The sequence below is a fragment of the Desmodus rotundus genome, chromosome 12 (genome assembly GCF_022682495.2).
Source record: "Desmodus rotundus isolate HL8 chromosome 12, HLdesRot8A.1, whole genome shotgun sequence".
NCBI classification, from domain to species: Eukaryota; Metazoa; Chordata; class Mammalia; order Chiroptera; family Phyllostomidae; genus Desmodus; species Desmodus rotundus.
Window position 1 is genome coordinate 20664577 of NC_071398.1, and position 27361 is coordinate 20691937.

General features: G+C 41.7%; 2 protein-coding genes across 5 annotated transcripts; one reads left to right on the forward strand and one right to left on the reverse strand.

Moving 5' to 3' along the window:
- Positions 1 to 372: 372 nt before the first annotated feature.
- TMEM231 (transmembrane protein 231) lies at positions 373 to 27271 on the reverse strand. 2 transcript variants are annotated; one of them, XM_045191724.3, is made up of 7 exons: positions 27083 to 27271; positions 24155 to 24324; positions 13955 to 14083; positions 13470 to 13613; positions 5577 to 5658; positions 2622 to 2727; positions 373 to 2268 (listed from the first exon to the last, which is right to left on the reverse strand). In XM_045191724.3, exons 1-7 carry the CDS (start codon positions 27156 to 27158, stop codon positions 2088 to 2090), a joined length of 888 nt encoding a protein of 295 aa, XP_045047659.2. In that variant the 5' UTR covers positions 27159 to 27271; the 3' UTR covers positions 373 to 2087. The 2 variants fall into 2 exon arrangements, with proteins under 2 accessions (XP_045047659.2, XP_024411829.2); XM_024556061.4 differs by lacking the exon at positions 27083 to 27271 and adding an exon at positions 24432 to 24570.
- LOC112300740 (protein phosphatase inhibitor 2-like) lies at positions 7906 to 9306 on the forward strand. Of its 3 annotated transcripts, XM_024556064.3 has the most exons (3): positions 7906 to 8571; positions 8644 to 8737; positions 8849 to 9306. In XM_024556064.3, the coding sequence occupies exons 1-3, from the start codon at positions 8335 to 8337 to the stop codon at positions 9061 to 9063; spliced, it is 546 nt and encodes a 181-aa protein (XP_024411832.1). In that variant the 5' UTR covers positions 7906 to 8334; the 3' UTR covers positions 9064 to 9306. The 3 variants fall into 3 exon arrangements, with proteins under 3 accessions (XP_024411832.1, XP_024411830.1, XP_024411831.1); XM_024556062.3 differs by having other exon boundaries at positions 7906 to 8755; XM_024556063.3 differs by having other exon boundaries at positions 7906 to 8737.
- Positions 27272 to 27361: the final 90 nt, after the last annotated feature.

Here is a 27361-nt window from a genome sequence, read left to right on the forward strand (position 1 = left end):
ACTTAGCTATTCGTTACAGCTCAGTTGATAAAATCCAGTATATTTCTCACCTTTTCTTTCAACTACACTGTGATTCAGGTTCAGAAGCTACCAACATCTGATCTGTAAACAAAATGACATTCACCAGACACGGTGGTAATTTTCCAGCCTGCGGTTTCCACATGCCATGTAGATTCCACCAAAAACTCACATGTACCTGGGGCTGGACCAGGGGACATTTGCCAAAGAGCTAACAAAAGCTCCAAGGTCTTTGGGCAGAGCCCTGGCAAAGCAAGGCTGCTGGTAAGTAACTTGGAGAAATGTGTGCCACCTCTGCCCTCCCCATTCTTCCCCTTTCCAAACCTTTCCCTCTAAAAAGCCACACACACAGCCTCCATTTGGAACATTTTACTCAAAAAGTTACAAAACATCATGGTTCTTTATACAAATTTTGCATGAAAATAATAAAATGCAAAGCAATGTTTATACACCTTTAGCTGTCTTTCCATATCTCACCACCTTTTGGTAATTCAGAAAATTCAGCAAACAATTTTCATTTAAATCTCAAAAAAATTTTAGGCATATAAATAAGCAGCTCTAAATTTTAAAAGAAAATCAGAAGGGCCAGTGTTAGGATATTTGTGAGCTTAAAATAGCTTTGTTTCCAAAACGCTTATTTTGGCCAGCATGAAAGAAAAGGTACTTCGGAAAGAAGAACAGAATCTCCAAGGTAAACTGAGGCACACACTGAAGTGTGTGTTTTTGAATGGGCCTGAAGCTCAGGTCATAGTGGGTGTGTCCTTCCGGTACCAATGACATCGGATCATGAAGCAGATCCATCTGTCCTTTGAGGAGGCTGCATGTTTTCTCGGGGCGAGAACAGAGAACCAGTCTTCTGTGTGCAACAAAGACCTGTCCCAGCACTCTGCTCCCGCAGACGCTCGCTCAGCCATGAGGGTCATCTAGCGGCCCTGTTTGTCATCCTGCTACTGGCCGGGCCGGCCTGGGCTGCCTGGGCTGCCTGGGCTGGCAGCCTCTTACTCCGCTCACTGCTCCTGTGTGTCCTCCCCAACGCTGCCTGCTCTGGTGGGCGCCCCGTTCCTTAGTCAAGAGAAATACAAGTAGCTGGGCTTCCCGCTAGCCCTCCAAATAAACTCTGTGGTTGCCGGGCAGGGAGCCAATACCGACAACAGGTCCTCTGTCACCCATGTCCTTTACAGGAAGGGGGAGGGGCTGCGGAGAAGGAGGAGTGGAAAGTGTCCAGGCTGTTAGGTGAGGGCCAGAGAGAAAAAACCTGTTGTTACAACCCTTACTTCCCCCACTGTTGCTTAGAGGACTGTGAATGAAACAGAACGTCTGATTCCAGCCTGCTATTCCAGGGGCACAGACAGAGGGCAAAAGGCAGGGCAAAGAGCCAGCCACATAAGGATAGGATAAAGGGCTTTTCAGCTAAGCTGATGACAGACGATGTCTGTCTGACTGAGGGCAGGTGGATGGTTCTAGTGTCCTCAAGTGGCCCACCCTCCTGTGCACGCACACATGTGTTCGTGAGCTCGCTCTCTCTCTCTCTCTCCCCCTCCCCCTCTCCCCTCTCCAGTTCTCCAGTTAAAGGCCTCTCAGTTCTGGAAATCAAAGTTCTGAATGGGAAATTTCTGTGCCCAGGAGTAGAAAGTGCTAGTGATTTGCGTATCTGCATGAGAGCCCAGAAAAAGGGTAAAACATGGTTTACAACCGGGGGAAGAAATGTATAGCATGTTTCTCAGTTTGAAAAAGAAAAAGTCTTTGTTTGACCAGAGATGGGACTCTCTCCAACATGTCTAAACTGATAATAGTTTTCTCCTGAAATTCAAGTCTAAGATTAAAAAAAAAAAAAAAAAGCGGGAAGCAAATTACAGCCTTCAGGAACCCTCAGACCTTTCCAGAAACTAGTCTCCGATGATTTCGGTAGGCACTTAGAAGATACAGAATTTGTGTAGAGAAAAATTAGAAAGAACTCTTCTTTGTCTCTGGTAAGAAAAGCGCAGGCGCTGATACGTGTCCAGGGGCTCTTCTCAGAAGACAACATGAGGTAGCCAGGGTCCTGCTTAGGGCTCTCAGTGACGGTCTTCCTACGACAAGTGCTCCTTCCACAGTTCTCCCTGGGGCATTGCTGTTACTGGGATGGTGGTGACCACCTGATTTTGAAACACAAATCTTTTGATTCTCTCAAACACCCAGAGGAAGATAAGCAGGATACTGACATACTGGATCCAGGCAAACTTTATAATTTCCCAGAATCCTGGTAGATAAGTACACACAGTCAAGGATTCTCAGATGACATTTTCTAAGCAAATGTTAAACTAAAGTTTAGACAGGATATGGCAAAAATGTTTCAAATACCTTTAAGATAAAAGGGATAATGAAATATTATTAGGACATAAATATGGATGATTCTGACCTAGAAAAATTGCTCATGAAGAAACAGAAACAGGAAATGAGCATTTTTTCTCCTGTGTGAACACACACAGTTGTTTGTGTGGGGCCACAGTGCCGCAGCAGTTTCCAATCTAAGACTTCCTGCATGTTCCTTCTTGGGACAAGTGAAGAATCCATTTTTCTCTTTTGAAACGGAGCTACTCTTGGCTCCTTCACAGAAAGGATATGAAATAACTTCTACCGGGTATCGGATGACAGCATTAATCACAAACGGAGCTTCGGCGGCCCTTCCCACCAGCCAGATGGGGCTGGGGATGGTCAGGATGGTGGTTACTGCAAAGTAATCCAGAGTTAGATAAAACATTGAGGGTTATGAAAATACTGTTTTGACCTCTCAGGAAAATTCTGTACTTCAGAACTCATCTCAAAAAAAAGATCCGAAAAGATAGTAAAATTGAATGTGAAAAGTTCACACATTATTTGTTAAAATGCTTGTTGACACGCTTATGTTAAAAAAAAAGGGGGGGGGATGCTCAATGTCACTAATCATCGGAGAAATGCAAATTAAAACCACAGTGAGATATCACCTCACACCTGTCAGAATGGCTATCATCAATAAATCAACAAACAGCAAGTGCTGACAAGGATGTGGAGAAAGGGGAACCCTAAGTGCACTGTTGGTGGGAATGCAGACTAGGGCAACCACTGTGGAAAGCATAATGGAGATACCTCAAAAAAATAAAAATGGATCTGTCGGGAACCGACCAACAGCCGACCCTTGACACAGCCGGGACGGATGAGATGCGTCTGCACAGCAGAGGCAGCTGTGGCTGGACTTCCTGTATATCTCCTCTTGCATGCATGTCTTTGCTATTACTAGGTGGTGGGATTTTTGAGCACTTGTATTTCGGGTCCACTGATCTGCAAAATTCCAATGCAATTGTACAAAATGATTTCTTGGCTATAGAACAAAAGTCCCTTATAACCCCTCCACAGCCTACTTCTCCTACTTACTGGAAGATTAATATTAGACAATGGGCAGGCCAGCTGCCCGAAAAATGGAGAAAAATTTTACTAGATGTCCCCCTTAGTACAACCCCTTCCATACCTTGGACAGGAATAATAATTGACGGAACTAGATAGGTAAAAAAGCAAGGAAAATAGGTGAACTGTTATGATTTAAGCACGAGGGAACAAATACAAAGATCATTCCCTGCAAAGTGCATAAATAAAGAACCAGGAAGATAGATGGCTGAGTTAGAAAGCCTAACCACATAGGTCCTTTAATAGTTCACATATAACCGCTGACTAGTCTAGCGTATCTTTTTGACCTATGCCAAATTCTGAAAACTGTTAGACATCAAATAATCAATAGACATTTGAAACTTTGTACATGTAGTTACTTGTAGTTGTCTGATTAATAGCCCTCCTTGTCAAAATAACCTTTGTTAAGTATAAACAAATCTATAGAACTTCCTGTACATTTTCTTGGTATTTCTGTATAGACCTTTTCTGCTTGAGAAATCATGCCATGCACCTGTTCCTTTGATGTCATATAACAAGTCCCTATAAAAATAAAGCTTGATTAAACTCTTAGAGTTCGGTCAGACCCACAAGGGCTGGCCGTTCTGCGACATCAAACTTGGTGTCTGACCCCTCATTCTTCGCCTGCACCATCCATCCTTCAGGGACTCTGAGACCCACCGAGGCTGGACACCGGCATGGATCTGCCTTTCAACCCAGCTATCCCACTTCTGGGAATATATCTGAAGGAACCCAACACACTAATTCAAAAGAACATAAGCACCCTATGTTCACTGCAGAGTTCTTTACAATCTCCATGATGTGGAAGCAGCCCAAGTGCCCATGGTTAAATGAGTAGACAAAACAACTATGGGGCATTTACACAATGGAATACTACTCAGCTATAAAAAAAGAAGAAAATTTTATCCTTTGTGACAGTATGGATGGATCTGGAGAACATTATGCTAAGTGAAATAAGCCAGTCAGAGAAAGACAAATACCATATGATTTCACTCATATGTGGAATCTAATGAACTGAACTAACAAGGAAAATGGGGACAGACTCATAGACGGAGAGCAGGATGACAGCTAATGGAGAGGGGAGGAGGTGGAGGGATTGAGCAAAAAGGAAAAAGGACTCATGGACATGGACAACAGGGTGGTGATTGCTGGGGGAGGGGGTGTAAGGGGACTAAATAGTAATGGAAAAAATACAATAGAGATTAAATTTAAAGAAAAACAATGTGGAAACAGTCTATGTGTTCTTCTACAGTTCTTGAGTGGCTAAGCAAAGGAATACTATACTACCACTAAAATAATACCAATTAAAACTTTGCAGCAGCATGGGAAAATATTTATACTACAAAGTATAAAAGTAAACTGGATCCAAAATTGTCCCTAAACTATGATAGCAGCTGTATATAAAGATTTGCATACAGACAAAAACTGGAAGGAATAAAGAAAAAAAACATGATTTGTAGTTTTCTAAGTTTAGTCAATGTTTTTATTTTTAAAATTTGTTTTTAAAATAGTGCTGTTAGTATGTGACTCAAAATCAGGAAGAAATACTAGAATTGCAGTCCCCCCACTTGTTAAATGTCTGTGTGGTGTCCATGATGTCTGGTTGCCAAGCAATACTTCAGGGCCTTCAGAGAAAACCTCAGACCACCCACCAGTCAAACACGCCAAGCTGAGCATATGGGATGGCCTAACAGCCTCACCTCTCTAAGGGACAGAACCTTGGGTGCATCACATCTATTATTCTCCTATTTCAATTGTTGACATGGGGTGAGTCACTCACCTTTCCTATTTCTATTTGAAAACTATGGACAGTAATTTGCCTTTTTTTTTTTATAAGTGTGGTAAAGGGAGCACCTCAGTTGAGCTTCCATTGAAAACAAAGGAAACCTGTCAAACCAGTGGTGGGATAAATATAGCAATGAAGCGGCACTGACCTGCTGAACCATAGAAGTGGGGGTGGGTAGGGGGTGGGTCTTTAGATCTGGAGGAAGAATCCTGGGTAGCCTGTTTGCCTTCCATCACTGAGTATTCGCTGGTTGTGACGTTTTCATCGTGACAAGGGTTCCAATTCTGTTTCTCTCCAAAGCCCCCACCAACCCGGAAAATGCTTGACAGACATCTGAATAAAATTTACTCACCATTCCTTTCTTGATAGGCAGCAACAATGTGGGTGAGGTCATAGTCACAGGCAAAAGGGCTGGTCCCGTTGATGACGGACACCTGGGATACAGCGGGAGGCTCTGGTATGAGCACTTACTTGAGCAGCTTCTTCTCTGGTCTTTCCACCTTCCTGCCCACCCAGGCAGATCTCCGAGACTACTTTCTTGTTTTGGGGGGCCTATGCCAATATCAACAATCTTTTCCTCAAGGATGAATGAACTCTCTTGCAGTAATTTACTCTCAATCCTTCCCCTTGTGGGATGGAAACGAGGGCCAATATCCACCATTTATAGGTTTTATAGGTTTTAAAGCTACTTATAAAATACCTCTCTCTATTCCGATGGGAGAAATAAGTCCTTTAATTTTTAAAAATAGACCATATTTTCTGCCCTGGCTGTGTGGCTCAGTTGGTTGGGTTCCTACGGTAGCCAACAGGTTGCAGGTTGATGCCGGTCAGGGCACATACTTAGATTGCCCAGCGGGGCGCATATGGAAGGCAATCAAGTGGTTGTTTCTTTCTCACACTGATCTCTCTCTCTCTCCCCCCACCCCCATTCTCTAAAACCAATGAAAAAATGTCTTGAGGTGAGGATTAAAAAAAATAGACCATATTTTCAACTCCCTTGTCTTTTCCTTACTCTTCTCTGGGTGATCGCTAATTTATCCCTTCTAAATGTAGATTTGGAAATAAGGTAAAGTGCAAATAGTAAGTATATAATCCTTTAAAGGAAATGCCTTCCTGCCCTCAAATATCATATTCCTGTTGACATAAACCTTCAGATAAAAGGTGATATGGGTTTCTAGGTGGAGACAGGACTCAGAATGCTGAACACTTTGGGGAGGCATTAAAAAATGTAAAAAACGTAAAAAGAAAAAAAAAAAGGTTCCAGTCCAAGAGAGCAACAAAGAACTTCCTGAACTCACCTCCTCCCACTGACACACTGAAGCCATGGCTACACATGGAGCAATTCCCTCTGAAAGAAATCTAGAAACTAGCTGAGTGACTCCTACACATTGGGCAAGTGAAGAAATACCCACATCCCCCAACATGGAAACAATCTTAGCAAATCTTCAACTACGGGGAGCCACTAAGAACGAAGAAGGCAGCTTGGACAAGGACAAAGGTTTGAGAGCAACCAAGAGAGCATCCAGTGCGCTGATTGGTAACATTCATTTCCTACATGAGACCCCTCCATCAAGATTGGGAGAGGCGGATGTTTTATCTAATGTACAAAAACCAACACAGAGAGTCAAGGAAAATGAAGAAATAGAGAAATTTGTTCCGAACAAAAGAACGAGAAAGAACTCCAGAAATAGACCTTAATAAAATGGAGATAAGTGATTTATCTGATTGAGTTTAAAATATCAGTCACAAAGATGCTCACTGAGGTCAGGAGAACAATGCATGAAAAGTAAAAAAGGAAATTATAAGAAAATCACAGGCAAATATTCCTGATGAACATAGATGCAAAATCCTCCACAAAATATTAGCAAATGAAATTCAACAAAACAATCAAGTAGAATTTATTCCAAGGACGCAAGTATGGTTCAACATCCACAAATCAACAGATGTGACATACCACATTAACCAAATGAAGGATAAAAATCATCTCAAAAGACACAGAAAAAGGATTTGATAAAATTCAACGTTCATTCATGAAAAAAAACCCCTCTCAATAAAGTGGGTACAGAGGGAACAGGAACATACCACAATGTACTAAAGGACATCTGTGACAAGCCCACAGCCAACATCATAATGGAGAAAGGCTTTTCCTCTAAGATCAGGAAGAAGACAAGGATGCCCACTCTCACTTCTTTTATTCAACATAGTACAGGAAGTCCTAGCCAGAGCAATTAGGCAAGAAAAAGAAATTAAAGTCATCCAAATTGGAAAGGAATAAAATTGTATCTGTTTGCACATGATACAATATTACATATAGAAAACCCGAAAGACTCCACCAAAATAACTCTTATAACTTACAAAATGAATCAGTAAAGTTGCAGGATACAAAATCAATATACAAAATCATTTGCATTTCTATACACTTAACAATGAAGTATCAGAAAGCAAAATTATGAAAACAATCCCATTACATTGTATCAAAAAGAATGTAAGATATGTAGGAATAAATTTACCCAAGGAGGTGAAAGATCTGTTCACTGAAAACTGTGTCACTGATAAATGAAACTGAAGACGACACAAATTAATAGATGGATATTCTGTGTGTATGTGTTAAAAGAACTAATGCTGTTAAAATGCCCATACTACCCAGTGGAATCCTTATCAAAATTCCAGTGGCATGTTTCACAGCTACAGAAAAAACAATCCTCAAATTTGTACAGAACCACAAAAGACCCCAAATAGCCAAAGCAATCTTGAGAAAGAACAAAGCTGCAGGCACCAAACTTCCTGATTTAAAACTGTATTAAGGGCTGCTGGGGCCGACAGGCCGGCTTCTCTACGTGGGCCGCAGCCGCTGACAAAGTGCAGGTGGCCAAGGGCGTGCATAGAGTCGCCAGCCGGGCTGGGCCAAGCGCCAAAGTAGCGAGGTCGCTGTGCCACGAAAAAGACTCTGTAAGCCGTTTTCGTGACAGCAGGTGCGGCCACTTTAGCCTCAAGTGGCTCAGCGGCTGCTCGGCGAGTCTAGGCTCGCGCCCAGCCCTTCCTGGACCCAACGTCAAGCAGCGACGACACCGAGCAGACCACCACAACCGACCGCAGCTGCGGGCAATGGCATGGCGGCCTCGCCCAGGCCCACAAAGGGGATCCTGAAGAACAAGGGCTCTACAACCTCCTCTATGGTGGCCTCCAACGAACTGCAGTCCGAACTGCTGCCCGGCAGGAGTGACGACGAACGGCGGAAAAAGTCCCAGAGGTGGGATGAAATGAGCATCCTGGCGACATATCATCCAGCAGACAAAGACTATGGCTTAATGAAAATAGACGAAGCCAGCACCCCGTACCATGGTATGGTAGGTGGTGATGAAGACGCAACGCGTGATTCAGAAGCCGCTCCAGCCCTGACCCCACGTTCATTAGCTAAGAAACCGGCTGCCGCTGAGGGCTCGGAGCCGAGGTACCAGGTACACGAAGAGGAAAGCAGTGATGAAGACTGTGCCTTCTCACCTGAGGAACAAGGTAAAAAGTCTTTATTGAGTGCCTGCTGTTTACTCTTTTGTAAGTGCTCTGTAGGAAATTCGCAGGGGGGAGAAAGGACCCAGCTTCAGGGAACTTCCACACCAGCTATAGAAAAAAAGCGACAGTTTGAAATGAAAAGGAAGCTTCACTGTAATGAAGGACTGAATATTAAGTTAGGTAGGCAATTAAGTTCAAAAAACCTAGAAAATGATGAAGAAGATGAAGAAATGTCAGAGACGGCAGCCGGAGAAAGTATGGATATGAAAGAATCAAATCAAGGGTCTCCTAGAGGTGACCAACTGCAAACCAAATCACAGAGTTCATAGAAGAGATTTGTCCAACACTGTAATTGTCTGATACAAACCCCGTTACTATATTATACTGCTTCTTGTTCTCTACGATTCATGACTTAAGTACCAAAATGCATACCAGTTATTATATGTTACCAAGAATTAAGAAACTTTAGAGACTAATTAGACTGGAAATGCCTAATTGATACATATATTCTTGTACCTAGTACCTCACCAGAAATACAGCATAATATCATCACTCCAAAACTGCAGTACCTTTGTAAGAACACTGGTTAATTTGTAGAAGATATTATATAGTTTTTTATGCTTGGAGGTTAGGATCTTGGGGAGGAGGAGAGGATCTAATTTGTTCTCTTCACTTTTAGATGTGATAGCTCATATATTTTTTAAATTGAAATCCAGCTGGAACAACAGATTATAGAGGCTGACAAATATTCAGTCTGAAAACTATTTTAACACATGTCTCAACCTAATTTATCTGTTTAATTGAAAAGGATTATTATAAGAGTTACTGTTACATTTTTAGGCCTACTACCTTTAAAATTCCTTTTGAGTTTCTTTATGTTTACAAGGAAAAGATTGAATTATATCTCATCAAAACTAGCTTTACTCACAAATAAATTATCCAGTTGAACTTGCACTAACGGCTGCTCTTTTTTTTTATAAGCCCGATTGGCAGACTTCAGATCAGTTTTTAAAATAAATGTAATTATAATACAGCCTCAGCGTTCCCTTTTCATGCCTGTCCTAACCACCTGCTGTGCTTCTCACTCCTTTCCACATACACACACACTAACCCTTCACCTTTATAAAGGGTCATCAAGATTGTCACGACATTAGGAACTCTTCCCACACACATTCGATCATTTACTGCAACATGAAAATCTTATTTTGATTATCACTGCCTGTTTTTTTCTCCTGATACAGGGAGAAAATAGATTTAATAGCAGCAGTACTATAGACAGGAAATACGATTCAACTGTAGAATTTCTACACTGCTCTGATTTACAGCTTGCTGATTAAATTGCTATAACTGGTTGATTGATTGACTTTAATGGACCTCAGGAAACAACTGAGGTTCTTTTGCATAATGAGAGAACTGGGTGTCGGCAGTGATTTGATGATAGGTCCTGCCTGTATGGACAGCAGGAATCCTGAACATATTTCAATTTAAGAACTTTAATCTCTGCTTTAAGGGAAGATGATAATGTATGCTATCACAACTGTGCTGTATTCTAACACAGTAAGGTTGAGATGTTTTCCCCCTGAAATGAAGTGCCATTCCTGTGTACCTTGGTTTAGTAATAGTTTATTTGTAGCCAGTTATTTGTATCTTAATTTTTTGTTAGTACTCAATGAATCTATTATATGAACAGACTTTTAAAATAATTTCTGTATATTGTATATATGAAATGGATTTTATTGAACAGCTTATCTTCTACTTACAAGTTTATGGAAATATCAATATGTCAAAATAAATTGGGAAGGGCAAAACTATATTACAAAACTATGGTAATCAAAACAGTGTGGTATTGGCATAAAAACAGACATATCAATGGAACAGAATAGAGAATCTAGAAATAAACCCACCAATGTAAACTCAGTTAGTTTTTGACAAAGGAACCGAGAATACAATGGGGAAAGAACAGACTCTTCAATAAATGGTGTTATGAAAACTGCACAGTCACATGCAAAAGAATAAGCTGGACTCCTACCTTACACCATACACACGGATCAATTCAAAATGGGTGAAATTTAATGTAAGACTCGTAATTGTAAAACTCCTAGAAGAAAACAGGGGGTATACTTCCTGATATCAGTCGTAGCGATAATATTTTTGTATTTCACACCAAACGTACAAGAAACAAAAGCAAAACTAATAAGTAGGACTATGTCAATCTAAAAAGCTTCTGCACAGCAAAGGAAACCATCAACAACATCAAAAGGCAACTTACAATACAGAAGAAAATATTAGAAAATAATACATCTGATAAGGGTTAATATCCAAAATACAGGGTCCAGCAAAAGTAATGCCGGCTTGAGTGTGGTTGGTAGGGTAATAATGTGGGTGTAATAATGTATAGTTTTAATTTGAACACTTCACCTAAAATGTTATATGGTGTGCTTGAGTGTGATATTGTTATGTTACAGAATTACATGCTTGTGATTTTGTAATAAAAAGGGGGCGTTATTTGTGCCAGACTCTGTATACAAAGAACACAACTCGACAGCAAAAAAATTAAATTAAAAATAAATAAATAAATAAATTTGATTTAAAAAACGGGCAGAGGAACCTAATAGGCATTTTTCCAAAGAGGACATACAGAAGGCCAACAGGTACACGACAATGTGCTCAACACCACTAATCATCAGGGAAATGCAAGTCGAAACCGCAGTGAGGTATCACTTAAGGGCTGTTACCAGAAAGAGATAACAAGTGTTGGTGAGGGTAGGAGAAAAAGGCAACCCTTGTTCACTGTTGGTGAGAATGTAAACTGGTGCAGCCGCTATAGAAAACAGTGTGGAAGTTTCTCAAAAAATTAAAAATAGAGCTACCATATGATCCTGAAATCCCACTTGTGGGTATATATCCAAAGGAAATGAAAACAAGATATTGCAGAGATACCTGCACTCCCACATTCACTGCAGCATCATTTACAGTAGCCAAGATAGGGAAACAACCTAAGTGTCTGTCAGTGAATAGATGAAGAAGAAGGTGTGAGATATAGATATATATATATATATATGTATATATATATACACACACACATTCAGACATTAAAAAGAAGGAAATCCTGCTATTTGCAACAGCATGGATGGACCTTGAAGGCACTATGCTAAGTGAAATCAGCCAGATACAGAAAGATAAAGTAATCCTGCACAGTATTACTTACCTCTGGAATCTAAGTAAAAAGTCAAACTTATAGAAACAGAGTAGAAAATCGGGCGTGGAGGGGCTTGGAGCCGGGGGCAATGGAGAGAGGGTGAAAGTACAAAGTTTCAGCTATAAGATGAATGAAGGCTGAGGATCTAATGTATAACATGATGACTATAGTTAATAATACTGTATTGTATAATCGAAATTTGCTAAGAGAGTAGAACAAAATGTTCTCACACATACAAAAAAAGATCAATATGTGTGGAGATGGATGTGTTAATTAACTGAGAGGAATCCTTTCATAATGTACACATATATCAAATCGCCATAATGTATACTTTAGCTTACAGTTTTGTCAATTATACCTCAATAAAGTTGAAAAACACCAGCAAAGACCTTTTTCAAGCCATATTAAGTTTATACCTTATAGTCCTCCTTTTTTTTTTTTCCAACTTACATTGATTATAGCTAGGGTAACCATAAATCCTCCTTTGTCTTAACCAGTCCTGCAATAACTGATAATGTGCTTCTTCCCTTCTCAAAAATAGCCCAGCCCAACTTACACAGCCCTCCTTGGGATATAAGAAAAATTAGTGGTAATGAGTGTTTAAATGCACGGGTTCTGGTCTCGGACAGACAATTCATGGCTCTGTTACTTTCATGCTGTGGGACTCTGGAAAAATTAATTAATCCCTGCAAGTCCCAGTTTTCTAAAGTGTAAAATGAGACTTCATCCTTTCAACAAATGTGTCTGAGTGCTTACGATGCACCAGGCACTGTTTTAGGTACTGGGGTGAAAGTATACATGTCAGTGCTTTTTCTGCTAAGGGAGATAGCAAAAAACCAAACTGAAACATATCTTTATATTTCTGGTGGAAGAGAGTAAATCTAGGTGACAGAGAGAGGCGGTGGGAGGGGGGAAGAAGTGTCAGGGAAGGACTGTGTTCAGAGACATTTGCACAGGGAACTGCATGGAGTGGCAGATTAAGCTATGTGCATCCTTAGCAGAGGGAAAGGCAAGTGCAAAAGCCCCGAGGCAGCAGTTGCTTTGTGGCACAAAAGCCAGTATGGCTAGAAAGGAGCAGGGGGGACAATGATAGGACAAGCAGCTGCAGAGCTGGGAAATGTAGAGTGGACTTCCCCTGGGGTTGCTGTGATAAATAAATTAGATAATATGTTTAAACCTCTTAACTCAGGACTGACATGTATTATGTGCTCAATAATCGGTCATTCGTATTATTTTTGAAATGTTTTACATGAACTGTAAAAGATCACTTTCAATATGGTGTGTGTGTGTACACACCCAAAAGCAATGAAATATTTGGTCCTTAGATATAAAACAAAGATTTTCTTCTCTCTTTCTAGATGTAAACACAGGCATGTCTGTCTCCATATTTTGAGAATTCATGGCAGGGATTCCTCAGAAATCCACTCCCATGCCCCTACCGAGAAACACTATTTCCAACTTCCATTTGCCCTCTTTAAAGAACTGTAAACACTGACACGTGGAAACAAAGGAGATGGACAAGAAAGGCATCCTTACGTTGTATCGAACATCTAGGCCACTGGAGCTTAGGGGCTGCTTCTGCTGCAGCCGCAGGTCTCCATTCACATACAGCTGGGACCCGGGAAGAGCGAAGGAGGATTGGAGAAATGCCATGCTCTGCATCACGAATGTAGACATCCTCTGAAATCATTAGAGGGAGAGACAGTATCAGTTTCGGTCAGGTCTTAAGGGCTCTGGGTTCTAAGCGCCACCTGACTATGGCTGAAGCCTAGTGGTTCCTCACACACCTGGCTTAGCTATGCAGGAAGCACTCTGCCCAGAATGCTCTGAGGTGTTAATAGCTTGTCCAAGTTAATATGACCCTAATGAAATACATTTAATCTGCCTAAGTTAAATCCCAAACTACACCTCAGAAAAGAGCCTTTTTCTACAGTGTGGGTTTTCCTAGAAATCAGAAGGAGGGCTCTGATCTATTAAAAGACAAAAGGAAGAGGACAGGCTTCCCTCAGGAATTGACTCACGTGCAATTGGTAGGAGAAAGTCAAGATGAGTTGCACACCAAGAACGTGCTCCGTGGACTGCAGCGGAAGCTCCAGTTTAAAATGTAACATGTCCATTTTCCCATCCTGGTTCCTGTCTTCTTCTCTAGTCTAGGAAACCCAAAGAGGGCCAATGACCCTGGTCATTAAGTCGGAAGAATACACATCGCGGTGGTATATACACAGTGACCCGTTGTTCCGCTATACACAGGTATTATGTCCCTCATCAAAAGAAGAAGAGAAAAATAAATATGTATAAGTGAATCAGTATTGGAAAAAGAGACACAATCTTCATACTTGTGGTTCTCAAATATTCGAGGGCCACGCTGAACGGGAATTTGAAGTGGCGATAGCAATAAACATCTGGACGGCACTTTTCTTTTTCAGGTGTTTCATCTGACCTTTTTTTGTTTTGTTGCCGGCATCTTCTGAGGTTGTATGGAAAATTTAAATAGCACATCTGAATTGTCTTCTACTTGTGTAGAAAAGAACCTAATACTAATCATTTTGTATTCCCGACTCAGCAAAAAAACCCCAACAAAACCCACCAAGCTCTATTTATACATCCTTAAACCACAAGTGTCTTTGCTTCAGATTCTCAGTGTTGGACCTCATCTCATTATTGTCAGCACTTTAAAGCCTAGTGCATCTTTCAGTACCAATCAATACAATGAAAAAGGAAGCTCTGCAAAATCAGTAAGCTGTTAAAACTACACAGATACTTTATAAATTATGGACATGAAAAGTAGGGAAAACAGGTCTTACCAGGGAAAAAGACAAATTACAGCTCATACAAACACTGGTACCCAGTCCTGCCATCTACAGTCTTTTCTCACGGTGTTCCTAAAATGACTAGCGGGAAAGGATGGCTACTGCAATGTGACCACTGCTTCCTTGCCGTGATTCCTTGGCACAACTCTGGACCTTGTTGCTACAACTGATCCTTTTTCAGTGTAGGTTCCCAGAAGGATTTTACTGCAGGGTATCAGCATTCCCATCTGAATTCTCCATCTACTGATTCATTTTTATTTCCACCAATACCATTATGCAAGGAAGAGATTCTTTGTTCTTACGGAGATATCTCAGTTTTTAGAAACTTCCCATTGTTTCTTTCCTTCTAGACAATGCTGTCCTTATCCTAGAACCTGGTATAGAGAAAGCTGCCCTCTCCCTCTGCTGGATGCTGATTTCTCTGTCCTGTTCCATCAGCTTCACAGGCTCGGGGGAGGGATCTGTTATCAGGGATGATGATCAAGTTACTGAGGCAATTACGCATTAGCAATTATGATAGAATAGAAAAGAGGCTGCCTTGTCTTTCTGTGGATCTTCTTCAGTTGGTATCTGGGAAGACTTGGAAGACAAAATCGGGTTAACTCTCTGGAGTGATCTATGCCTTCAGGATCCTTAGTGTTAAACAGAAGGACAAAGGTCAAATGTCTCAACTTGCAAGCGAGGATAGTGGCCAGGAGGGAACTCCCAGAAGACTATAGACTCCAACACCGTGTGGGAGGGAGAGGAAAGCAACTCATTTGACTTTGAAAATAAGTTTAAGCTAAGCAGAGCAAGTATTATCCCCATTGTATAGATGAGAAAATCAAGGCTCAGGAGGATTGTTGGGTATGGCTGGTAATGGTAAAGACAGGACTTGCAACCACATCTTTGACTTCAGATCTGGTTCTTTCCAGAGCTAAAATGTCCCAACAAAACAAAACAAAAACCCCAAACACCTCAAGATGTTGGGCAGGACAAATACTTTTGAAAAAGCCAGCTTCAAAAATGTAAGTTTGTATACTTGTTTGACACACTTTGACTCCAAGCTGAGAGAAGACAGAGATTTGACATAGCACCATAATTAGCATCTATTTGTTAAATTCACTCATTAATCTGTCAAATATTTTTTGAGGATCTACTATATGTCAGGCACATAGCAGGTGCTAGGAATATAATGGCGAACAAAATAGACCAAGTTCCCTCCCCCCCGCCCCGTGCCCCCACCCTCTACCAAGGGAGCTTACATTCCCAGCCAGAGAGGCAGATAATAAATCAATATGCAAGTAAATACATACCAATATTAGGTAACAATAAGTGCCACAAAGAAAAATGAAACGGTCTAAAATTAAAGAATCGCCAGGGGAAATTTTATGGAACATTTTCACAGAAAATATTCAAGAAGACCTGACTGTTGGAAGCCTGAATGGAGTGAAGTGAGGAGGCGCAGAAATGTCTGTGGGAAGAGTGATCCAGGCTGGCAAAGTGAACATGCACTGAGCACCAGTGGGTCAGAGTTTAAGAGAGTGCTACTTGGCCAGTGCAGCTGAACACAGGAGGGAGACAGACAGCAGCAGATAAAGAGGGCCTACAGCCAGCCGTGGGGCCAAGAGCAGATGCAAACGGTGCATCTCCCACAGTGACCGATCACCAAGTTAGAATCTCACTCCTCTAAGGCTGGCAAGTTGGGCTACATTTCTGCGCTATTACTTGGACAATTAATGAAATCAAGTATTTATTCCATTTAGTTCAAATCAATCTTAACCCATGTGTATCAGCTATAAAGGCAGGCATTCAAAGAGTTAATACTTCTTTAACACAAGTTCAAGGTTATTATTTAAGATCAAATTGTTGTGCCTGGCTAAGACACTTCATAAATCACACCATCACCTTATTTCTGTAAGGTATATATGTAATTTGGAACAATGTTTATATCCAATGATTGTTCATCTGATCCCACTGCATAACCCAGGAGAGAGATATTCTTGTTAGTAATAATTAGAGAGGTAGGCACTATATCATGCTCTTCATATAGACATTTACACTGAGGCCCAGAGAGGGTATGGAACCCAATGACAGAATTGGGCCTAGGATTTAGGTTTGCTGACTTCTGATTCAGTGCTCCTCTGTAATAGCCCACAATAACCATAATTTCAAAGATTTCTGATAGTTTAAGGAGGATAATCCTTTACAGATATATGTGAAATCAATACTAATATACTAGATAGGATAAATATAGCCATTGTTGGATTTAGTCAGTGCATATCAGTCTATCTATACAAATCAGAAAAACAGAAACTAGCCCTGACTCGTGTGGCTCAGTGGATGGAGTGCCGACCTGCAAACCAAAAGGTCTCCAGTTCGATTCCTAGTCAGGGCATGTGCCTGGGTTGTGGGCCAGGTCCCCAGCTGGGGGCACTGCAAGAGGAAACAAGAGCTATATCTCTCATACATAGATGTTTCTCTCTCTCACTTTCTCCCTCTCTTCCCTTCTCTGAAATCTTTAAAAAGAAAAACAGAGACTTCCGCTGGCCAAGATGGAGGCATAGGTAGACACATTGTGCCTCCTCGCACAACCAAAAGAACAACAATTCAAAAACATAAAACAACCAGAACTGACAGAAAATTGAACTGTATGGAAGTCTGACAACCAAGGAGATAAAGAAGAAACCTGTATCCAAACCGGTAGGAGGGGCAGAGACAGGCAGCCGGGTGGAGAGGATTGGAGGCAAGGTGGACGGAGGCTGGTGGACCCAGCAAGGTGGCAGATTGTGGAGCGGGGTGGGCAAAGCTGCAGCTGGCAAGGAGGCAGCAGCTGATGGACCGGGTGACAGACTGTGCCACCCAGAGTTCCAGCGCACAGAAATAAAGCCTCAAACCTCTGATTGAAAACACAAGTGGGGGTGGAGGCGGCAGTGGGAGAAACATCCGGTCTCACAGGAGAGGTCGTTGGAGAGACCCACAGGGGCCTAGAGCGTGCACAAACCCAGCCACCTGGGAAGCAGCACCAGAGGGGCCCAATTTGATTGTGGGTAGTGGAGGGAGTGACTGAAAACCAGCAGAGTGGAGAAAGTGCCATTGCTCCCTCTTGGACCCTCCCTCATTTACAGCGTCACAGAGCAGCAACCAGAGTTACTCCACCCTGGTGAACACCTAAGGCTCCGCCCCTTTACGTAACAGGAGCATCAAGAAAAAAAAAATGGCCCAAATGAAAGAACAGATTAAAGCTCCAGAAAAAATACAACTAAGCAACGAAGAGACAGCCAACCTATCAGATGCACAGTTCAAAACACTGGTTATTAAGACTCTCACAGAATTGCTTGAATTTGTTCGAAAACTAGATGAAAAAATGAAGCCTATGCTAAGAGAAACAAAGGAAAATGTACAGGGAACCAATAGTGATGGGAAGGAAACTGGAACTCAAAACAACCGTGTGGACCAGAAGGAAGAAAGAAAGATCCAACCAGAAAAGAATGAAGAAACAAGAATTCAAAAAAATGAGGAGAGGCTTAGGAACCTCCAGGACATCTTTAAACGTTCCAACGTCCGAATTATAGGGGTACCAGAAGGAGAAGAGGAAGAACAAAAAATTGAAAACTTATTTGAACAAATAATGAAGGTGAACTTCCCTAATCTGGCAAAGGAAACAGACTCCCAGGAAGTCCAGGAAGCTCAGAGAGTCTCAAAGAAGCTGGACCCCAGGAGGAACACACCAAGGCACATCATAATTACATTACCCAAGATTAAGCAGAAGGAGAGAATCTTAGAAGCAGCAAGAGAAAAGGACACAGTTACCTACAAAGGACTTCCCATAAGACTGTCAGCTGATTTCTCAAAAGAAATTTTGCAAGCAAGAAGGGGCTGGCAAGAAGTATTCAAAGTCATGAGAGGCAAGGACCTACATCCAAGACTGCTCTATCCAGCAAAGCTTTCATTTAGAATGGAAGGGCAGATAAAGTGCTTCCCAGATAAGGTCAAATTAAAGGAGTTCATCATCACCAAGCCCTTATTATATGAATTGTTAAAGGGATTTAACGAAGAAAAAGAAGGTAAAAAATATGAACAGTAAAAGTGACAACAAACTCACAGTTATTAACAACCACACCTAAAACAAAAAAAAGAGCAAACTAGGCAAACAACTAGAACAGGAACAGAACCATAGAGATGGAGATCACATGGAGGGTTATCAACAGGGGAGTGAGAAGGGGAGAGGGGGGGAAGGTACAGAGAATAAGTAGCATAAATGGTAGGTAGAAAACAGACAGGGGGAGGGTAAGAATACTATAGGAAATGTAGAAGCCAAAGAACTTATATATATGACCCCTGGACATGAACTATAGGGGGGGAAATGTGGGAGGGAGGGGGTGTACAGGATAGAGTGGAGTGAATTGGGGGAAATGGGACAACTGTAATAGCATAATCAATAAAATATATTAAAAAAAAGAAAAACAGAATCTAATCAGTTATCTTAACAGAGGACTAAATAGGCAAAAGGGAATGCTGTGATAACACAGAGCTGGTAACCGCAGGAAGCAGCTCCGGTGCCTGAAGCTGGAGAAGGAAGGGAACCGGGAAGAGGCTGGCATTACCTGAAGGAGCAGGGACTCAGACCTCAAGAAGGGAGTGCTGCCCAGCTGGCTCTGGTACTTTCAGAGCCTGGAGGAGGAACCCACTAGAGGGAATCAATAAGGCTGGAGGAAAGACTTACTCCTTCCTGTTTGTATCGCCCCAGCAATGCTTCTTCACCCTGGCAGTGGCAACTGGTTGCAGTTTCCTTTTTTTCCTATTCCCAGAACAAGGGTCATCATGCCTCCTACTGGCAGGACCTAACAGGGAGTTAGTGGCCAGAGGAGAAAGTGGTTTTCAGCATCTCAGCGTTGAGCACCACAAAGCAGAGGGATAGGAGGGTGGATTTGGAGCTGAGACAAAACCTAAAAACAACACACCACTGACTATAAGAGTTGCTGTAAATGTAAGGAATGTAATTGTTTCCAAATACCCTGACTTGCAATATTTTTCCCATAAAGGATTCTACAGTATCTCATGTTTTTGAAAGGTTTTCGAACCTTTCATTCTTTTGAGTCATATTCTTTTATTAAAGGTTAATTTCCTAGTTTCTACCAGTGTTCATTTTACCATATATTCATCATCATTGAGTGTTCCTTTTTTTTTTTTCCTTTGTGCTGAAAACACTCTTTGGCATCAGCCTTTGGGTCTCCTGCAAAGTAGGGATCACTATTTCAGGGCGCCTAGACTCATCATGCTCTTGCTACCTGTATTTCAGTGTATCTAAGATACCATCAATTATAAAATGCACCATTATTTTATGTACCCATAAGGAAAAATAATTCAAATTAAACTATGACACAATGTTTCTAATCACTTAGAGTATTTATTTTATACTTATTCAAAGAGCTTTTAGTGTGCCCTCTGCAAGCCCATGCCTTTCCCTTCCCTCTCTACTTCCCTCCCAGGAGTGCACATCCTAAATTCTAAGGGACCCCATGAGACTTGCAACCAGGGGAGCAGCAGGAGCTTGGCCCCCAAGCTAACCCCCTGAACCTGTCTTCAAGGGCCCCTTTCCTCAGACTCTACATTGAGCTGACAGCAGCCCCGCCTTGGCTCCCTTCTTTCCCATATTTCTAGAGAGCAAAGCAGCCCTAGTCCCTCTCCTGTTGCTTCTTCTGTCCTAAGCGCTTCCTTGTTTCACTGTCCCCAGCTTTAATAAACATGCTCTCAAGCTGAAAAAAATTAAAAGCGATTTACACCTGGGCATATTTACATCAGATATCATGCTCATACACACAGACAATTATAGTGAAATAAATTGATCCAGGGGCTCCTAGAAGTTCTTTACATCATGATTCTTTCGAATCACTTTTTGACCCAATGATATTCATATTTTTCTAAGCAATGTTGTCCTTTGTGCCACCAAGCACATTGGTGATAAAGCATTTTTTTAAAGATTTTATTTATTTATTTTTAGAAAGAGGCAGAAGGAAGGAGAAAGAGAGGGAAAGAAACATCAATGTGTGGTTGTGTCTCACATGCCCCGCACTGGGGACCTGGCCTGTAACCCAGGCATATGCCCTGATTGGGAATCGAACCAGTGATTCTCTGATTCTCAGGCCAGCACTCAGTCCACTGAGCCACACCAGCCAGGGCGTGATCAAGCATTTTAAAATTTTCATGAAATCCATTGGTCTGGGCTCTTGATCAGGCTTTAAAATTACGTGGAACTAGCCTATTCTGAAATGCCTCTTGAATCTTCCGTTACCCACTCTCCATTTGGCTCTCAGGGATTAAAATAATAGTATTTTACTATTCTACTATTTTGCCAATTTACCTCAATAAAGCTGAGAACAACAATAGTGTTTTACTATGGTCTTTGGGGTTTTCTTCCATGTTGCTGATGTCCCTTCTGAAACTTGTAGTGCTGGCACTTTTGATGTTTGCACCCACGTAGGCAATGAGGACTATGCCAAGCCTGTCCGCTGGCCAACAGCCGTCATAAGATACCATAGGCAGGAAGACACACTCTGATTTCGGAGATGTAAAAAAGATAAAGTGCCTCAGACATGTGGACTCTCCGCTCATCTTCCTATTGCCTTCAGCCCCCAGATTCCGTGGGTTCACAGATGCCTTAAAGAGCCAGGTCAGCCTCACTGAAGGAAAAGATCTAGCTATGTTTTTTTCTTCTCTCCTTTGAAACAACAAGAAACTCGACTTTTAAAGCATTAGAAACATAGGGACTTTAGAAGAGATGCTGTTCAGGGTGAATTGACCAAAGCAGAAGCAAGGTCATTTCTGACTTCTGAGACACTTTCCCAAATTAGCAACAGAAAAGCCACCTCCCAGCATTTAGCCACACTTTGATCTAAAACCACCGCTTCCTTGGCTTCCTGGCTGTTTATCGGTTGTAGTCAGTCCGTTTATGTTTGCGGTTAGAAAAGTAAAGACTTCTGTTGTAATAAGGGTTAAGAGTTTAAGATATGGAACAAGAAATCCTTGAGCGCAGCCAGGAAGGCGGCAAATCAGTAACAGAGAAAGACCATAGATGACAAGGTCGTGCATCACTTATAGATACCGGCCTAGAACGGAGGGGGAAAAAGACTAACAAAATGAACTTTGGTTTTGTTTTTTGGGGGTGCAAAATTGCCCAGTATTAAAGAGGATTGATATCTGTGGGCACCATAAAAAGAAGAGGCAGTCTTGCCCTGGCAGAGGAGCCCAGTGGGTTAGGGCATGGTTGGGGTGCACCAAGGTTGCAGGTCAGGGCACATTCAAGAATCAACCAATGAATGCATTAAGGAGTGGAACAACAAATCGATGTTTCTCTCTCTCTCAAATCAATAAAAAAAAATTTTCTAGAAAAAAATACAATGAAGATTACATTAAAAAAATTTTTAAGTAATAAAAGGTAGTCTTGGCTTTGCAGATTTAAAATTAGAACACACACTCACCAGAAGCAGGGGGAACAAGGGCAGTGCCTCTAGGGAGCAGTTTCTGGTTAGAGATTAGAGGCTAACTAGCAGTCCATTGGGGGAGTCAACCAGTTGTGGTAGATGAACAAGTGAAAAGAATAAGAAAAAACTAATGCTATGTACTTGTTCTTAGGATTATTTTAAGTTTTCAGGATTATTTCTTAGATTCAAGTAATCAGAAGAGTATGACTGAGAGGAATATAAAAATGTCAAAACAAAACACTGCTACTCAAAATTTAAGACAGGGAACGCTAACCTAAAGGGTCATTAATATGTTACACCTCTGTTTGTTTGGAATTAAAAAAAAAACCTTTCACTTCCACGTTGGGAAAGGAAACATGCACACGGAAGGTAAGCATACCTCGGTACTGGCCTTACACCCAGTCACCCTTCCTCAGAAGCATTATAATCTCAAATAAGAATAAAAATGGGCAACATGTCATGATTAGTGAGAAGCTATTGAAAGAAATTTGTCTCCTCCTTCACTTCTATTTTTAGAACCAGTTTAAAACTCCTGATCCTTTAAAGAATCACAGAGTTCAATAATGCTTACTACAAAATCCAGCAGACTTCCACCCCCATGGCAAATGTTTTCATCTCATTTCAGGCATTCTCTGTTGACTTCCCACAAGAAGAGGTAAAGATTTAATTTTCTTCCCTGCACCATCCCCCCACTGACGCCCCCCACATACCCATCCCACCACTGAGTTAAACTCTCATTTGACTATGTAAATCCTATTCACAACTAATCACCTTTCTCACTTATTCCTAACTTTTTACTTCTCTGGAGTTAGTAATTATTTTATTTCCTTGCTCAGTTTTCCATGTACTTATAAATTTTAATAAACAACTTCTACTGAAATTCCTCACAATTTAATCTTTATTCAAAATCTTGTTTACTGCAATATTCTAATAGTGGAAAAGTGAAAACGAATCAAATATCCACCAACAGGGAACTGGGCAAATCCATTACAGTTCCATATCATGAAATACCTTGTAGATCTTAACAAGAATAAGGTTGGTTAACTAGTATTGACACGTGTACCAAACTGAGCCTTTAACTTTGTCATTAGATATACTGTAATCACAAAAATATAAGAATATTTAAAGTAATCAGAAAGAATCTGAAACATATTTTGTTTGTAGTTATTCATATAACTAATCAAATTGAATTGTTTTCCATTTTATTTAGTTGCTGGAAAAAAGTCTGAAAAAAATGTTTTCAGCTACACAAGTTTGTCTTGCAGGCCAATCATCTCAGGGATGTTTACAGAGATTCAGCTTCAGAAGAAGGAAAACCAGAATTTTCATATATTCTCCAAAAAATGAGCGGAAAGGGAGTGCTTGTAAAAGAAGCACTCACTTACCTGAAACAAATACTAAATCACAGACAGTAAAATGCTTCATTTTCATCCTGGACAGCTGCAGAATGGAGCAGCATCTAATGAGACAAGCCCGGGAGTGGGGAGGACCATTCCGGCAGGTCGCTTAACCAATCAGGGCCTGGGCTTCCCGGTGTCAAGTTTGCATAAAAATGCCTGCTCTTTTTGTTCCCAGTGTTTAGATGCACAATTGCAGCAACACCACGGGGTTCTAACAAGAACACCACTCGTCCTTCACGACTCCTAAAGGAACTTTCGCGACCACCTTTCTGTCAGGCCAGGTCCATGTAAATGACGGGAGCTAGAAATAGGCTGCCTCAGGCTATGGACAGCTTGGGGAAGTCGAATGAAACAAAGAGATTTACTCCCCAAGAAGTTAAACATTTCTTCAGGCCACTTAGTCTGTGTACACAACTTACTGTGGGTTCGCGAACCCTTAAGACCTAAGCTGGGCTCTCCCGGGGCCTGGCCGTTCGCCCCCCTTCCCACCCCTCCCTCTGCCCAGTCTCAGTCTCAGTGAGCAGCTAGGCCCGGTAGGAATCACGCACCGAAACGAGTGGGACGCGCAGGTGATCCCCCTGCAGCCGGTTGAAGGCGGGAAACGTGCTCCAGGCGAGGAACCCGCCGCGCTCCGGTCCCAGCAGGGCCAGGAAGAGCACCTGGTGCTGGAAGCGAACGGTAGGCTGCTCCTCGTAGCTGCTCCGCTTCAGCCAAAACCCTGGGGTAAAGAGGGCGGGAAGGAGGTGGGGGAATGTCAGAAAGACCAGCGCCTGTGCAGCGGAAGCCGGGAAGCTGTGGCGCGCACCGACAGCAGGGCAGGCTCACCGTGGCTCCGGAAGGCCACCAGCAGCGGCGGGATGTACGTGAGCGCGGTGGCCAACAGCAGGAACACTGCGGCCTTGGAGCAGAGTCCCGCGCGGTAGCCGCGCTCGACTGGTTGAGAGAAGAGCTCGTAGAGCGCCATAAGGGCAACATAGAGTATGTTCGCCCTCTTTCAGACCCCTTCGCGGTTGGGAAGGGATGAGCAAGTTTGGCTTCTCCTGGTTGCCATAGCCTTGGTCGCCAAGGCAACTGATCGCGCAAAGAACCGAACCAATAGCAAGGACGCGGGGCCGTGGCAGGGGTGGAGCTAACGAGGGGCGGTGCCCAAGGGGACGGTCCACTTTGCTTTACACCTTACGTGTGTTTTCCCAAGGGCTGAGTGGAACTAAAATGTTTCTCTGCGCCGAAATCGTAACTGTCGTGTTGATATAGCATAAGGTAAGATATTCATGAAAGTTGACTCAAAGTAAATGTCTATTTATGTGTCTTTCATTAAGTATGAATCAATGGTTAAGTCCAAAGTTCCAGCACATTATATACATTGGAGGAAAACACACACCATAAATGGTCTGTGTCCATTGGTCTGTGTCCATTGTGTGTCCATGGTCTTGGACCTGGTCCAGTGCTAAGGCCAAACGCAGGTCCCTTTGTCTCCAAATTTTCTGTTGTTTTTACTATACTCCACAGCACCACAGACAGGGAAACATGACACAAAACTCCCAGTTCTTCGTAGGATAAAGAATAATTACTACATAGATCTTTGTTATAGCTTGGCTACCGGCTCTAGGGGAAAATGTGGTCCTCCCCCAAATTAACATTGGCTTATCATTGAATTGACTGCTTCCGCCTCCTGTCCCAAATCAGTATTTCGAACATGGCAGAATTTTCTTTTCTTTTTTTTAAAATCATGGTTCATATCCAAGTTCATCAAAAGGCCCTGAAGGATCACATCACAGTGCCAAGACAAGAGTGTGAAGTTTGCGCTTGTGGTGGAGTCCAGTAGTTGATCTTATTTTGAAGGCAACCTAGAAGTGGTTTTTAGATGAAGAGAAGAGCCAAGATCCTAACAGAGAGAGGTCGAGACATGCCCATCTGGAAAAACTATCCAGGATCCATACCACAGTCCAAGATGATAATGTCATCAGCCAGAAGATGCTTTTGACATCCGGTCTAATCCTACTCCTCCTCGCTTTAAAGCTTTTCTGGGTGGCAACAAAAACTCTTAAATACAGCAGTTGTATTTCTTAAATCTTATGTTATTATTCTGAGATTATATTGTATCTATGCTTTTAAATGGATGACTTTCATTTATTTAAATAACCATTAAAGTAAGATTCTAAAATAGATGATTCTAGTGTCTTCTTTTGAGAGTGGCTGTGCTCTGGAAGGAGGTGTTTGCCTTCGAAGCCCGTTCCTTCAGCAGAAGGAAACACACATATTGTAGCTGGTGTTAGCTTAGTCACTGCTGAAACAGGAGGTGACTGCGAAGGATTTAGGTGTATTAAGTGCTTCAGCTTCCGTGCGATGGCATGAGCTTTGCAAAACTGTTTAACAATATTTACTTTTTGTTGCCATGATTTGAGGAAGCTAGTCTTTGTGGTTTTATTTCAATTCTTTAAGAACAGAACATTAGATTTTTTTCAATGCTGAAGACATTTGTATATTGTGTCATTTTCACATATTCATGGCTTTCCAGTTTCCATATCCATAATTGTCTCGTGTTTCATACAATTTGCCTCCAAGGACAAAAAGAGTTGTTCTCTTAAAACTACGTATTTTGATCACATTCTGTTCCTTTCTAGATGCTCCCATTCAGGGTCTTTTGAATGAGTTTAGAACTCTTGAATGTTTACTTTCCAACACTTCCTTCACCTTGACATTTTCCTATACCACTGAACCTCTGGCTTCCCATTTTCCTCTTCTAACTCCAGGTTTTGTTTCTATCTGTTAAGGAAGTTATCCTTTGAAAAATATACCCTTCCCAAAACATGAAATTCACATTTTTCTCTGAAGTCTTTCTTGATAAGCCTCACTTGGCTTTGTGTCAGCCCCATTGCCCTAAGCCATCCCTCAGTGTCCATGTTCGTGAACCTCTGCAATATTTGAAATTTATTCTGTATGTTTTATAGGTCTGTTAATGTATAATTGCATGTATTCAGTATCCTATTTCCTCTCCCGACTCACCTCTTCAACTAACCACCCCCTCAAGGAAGGCATCCAGTGTCCTTAGAACATTCAATAAGCCGAATATAATTACCCAGTAGGTAAAGAAAGTTTTATATATATATATATATATTCATTCATTCAACCATCAAGGCAGATCAGGGAAGCCAGTTAGAATGGTGAACTGGAAAGAAACATCATGAAAGTAGGTAAAGACAGAAAACAGAAAGACAATACACATCATTGAAATCATCAGGTGTCTTGCCTGTGGATTGGTGGGTGGTGGATTGTTCCCCTGAGAAGTGTACTAAGTTCTTCTATGTGCAAGGTGGTGTACACATGCTTTGGATTAGGACACAAAGACCACCTCTGTTAAGGGAAGCAGGGGTTTCAGTCCAATTTCTAACTCTCCCACTGATTCACTATCAGACGGTGAACAACCATTTTCATCCCTCAGTGTTTAATTCTATTGGCAAAAACAATGTACTTACATTTTTCACTTACTCTCCAGCTAATTCCATCCAGTTCAATAACTTCAAATACTTCTCTCCCGAATTTGAGACTCATAGATCCATTCACCTATTCTACATCTTCACTTGGATGTGTCTCTTGGACATCTTAGACTTAATATATCCAAAACAAAACTCTTATTTTTTTTTTTTATTGATTCTGGAGAGGGAAAGGGAGGGATAAAGAGAAGGAGAGAAACATCAAAGTGAAAGAGAAACATCAATCAGCTGCCTCTTGCACATGCCCTCCTAACCAGGCAC

What these genes read in the sequence shown, in the direction of transcription:
- LOC112300740 (XM_024556062.3), top strand. Translation starts at nt 8,335, where the DNA reads ATGGCGGCCTCGCCCAGGCCCACAAAGGGGATCCTGAAGAACAAGGGC. An exon ending in AGGTAAAAAGTCTTTATTGA is followed by an intron (nt 8,756 to 8,848) that starts GTGCCTGCTGTT and finishes CACCAGCTATAG; the next exon opens with AAAAAAAGCGACAGTTTGAA.
- TMEM231 (XM_024556061.4), bottom strand. Translation starts at nt 24,570, where the DNA reads ATGGCGCTCTACGAGCTCTTCTCTCAACCAGTCGAGCGCGGCTACCGC. An exon ending in CTTTCTCCTACCAATTGCAC is followed by an intron (nt 13,614 to 13,954) that starts GTGAGTCAATTC and finishes TAATGATTTCAG; the next exon opens with AGGATGTCTACATTCGTGAT. An exon ending in GCCTAGATGTTCGATACAAC is followed by an intron (nt 5,659 to 13,469) that starts GTAAGGATGCCT and finishes GCTGTATCCCAG; the next exon opens with GTGTCCGTCATCAACGGGAC.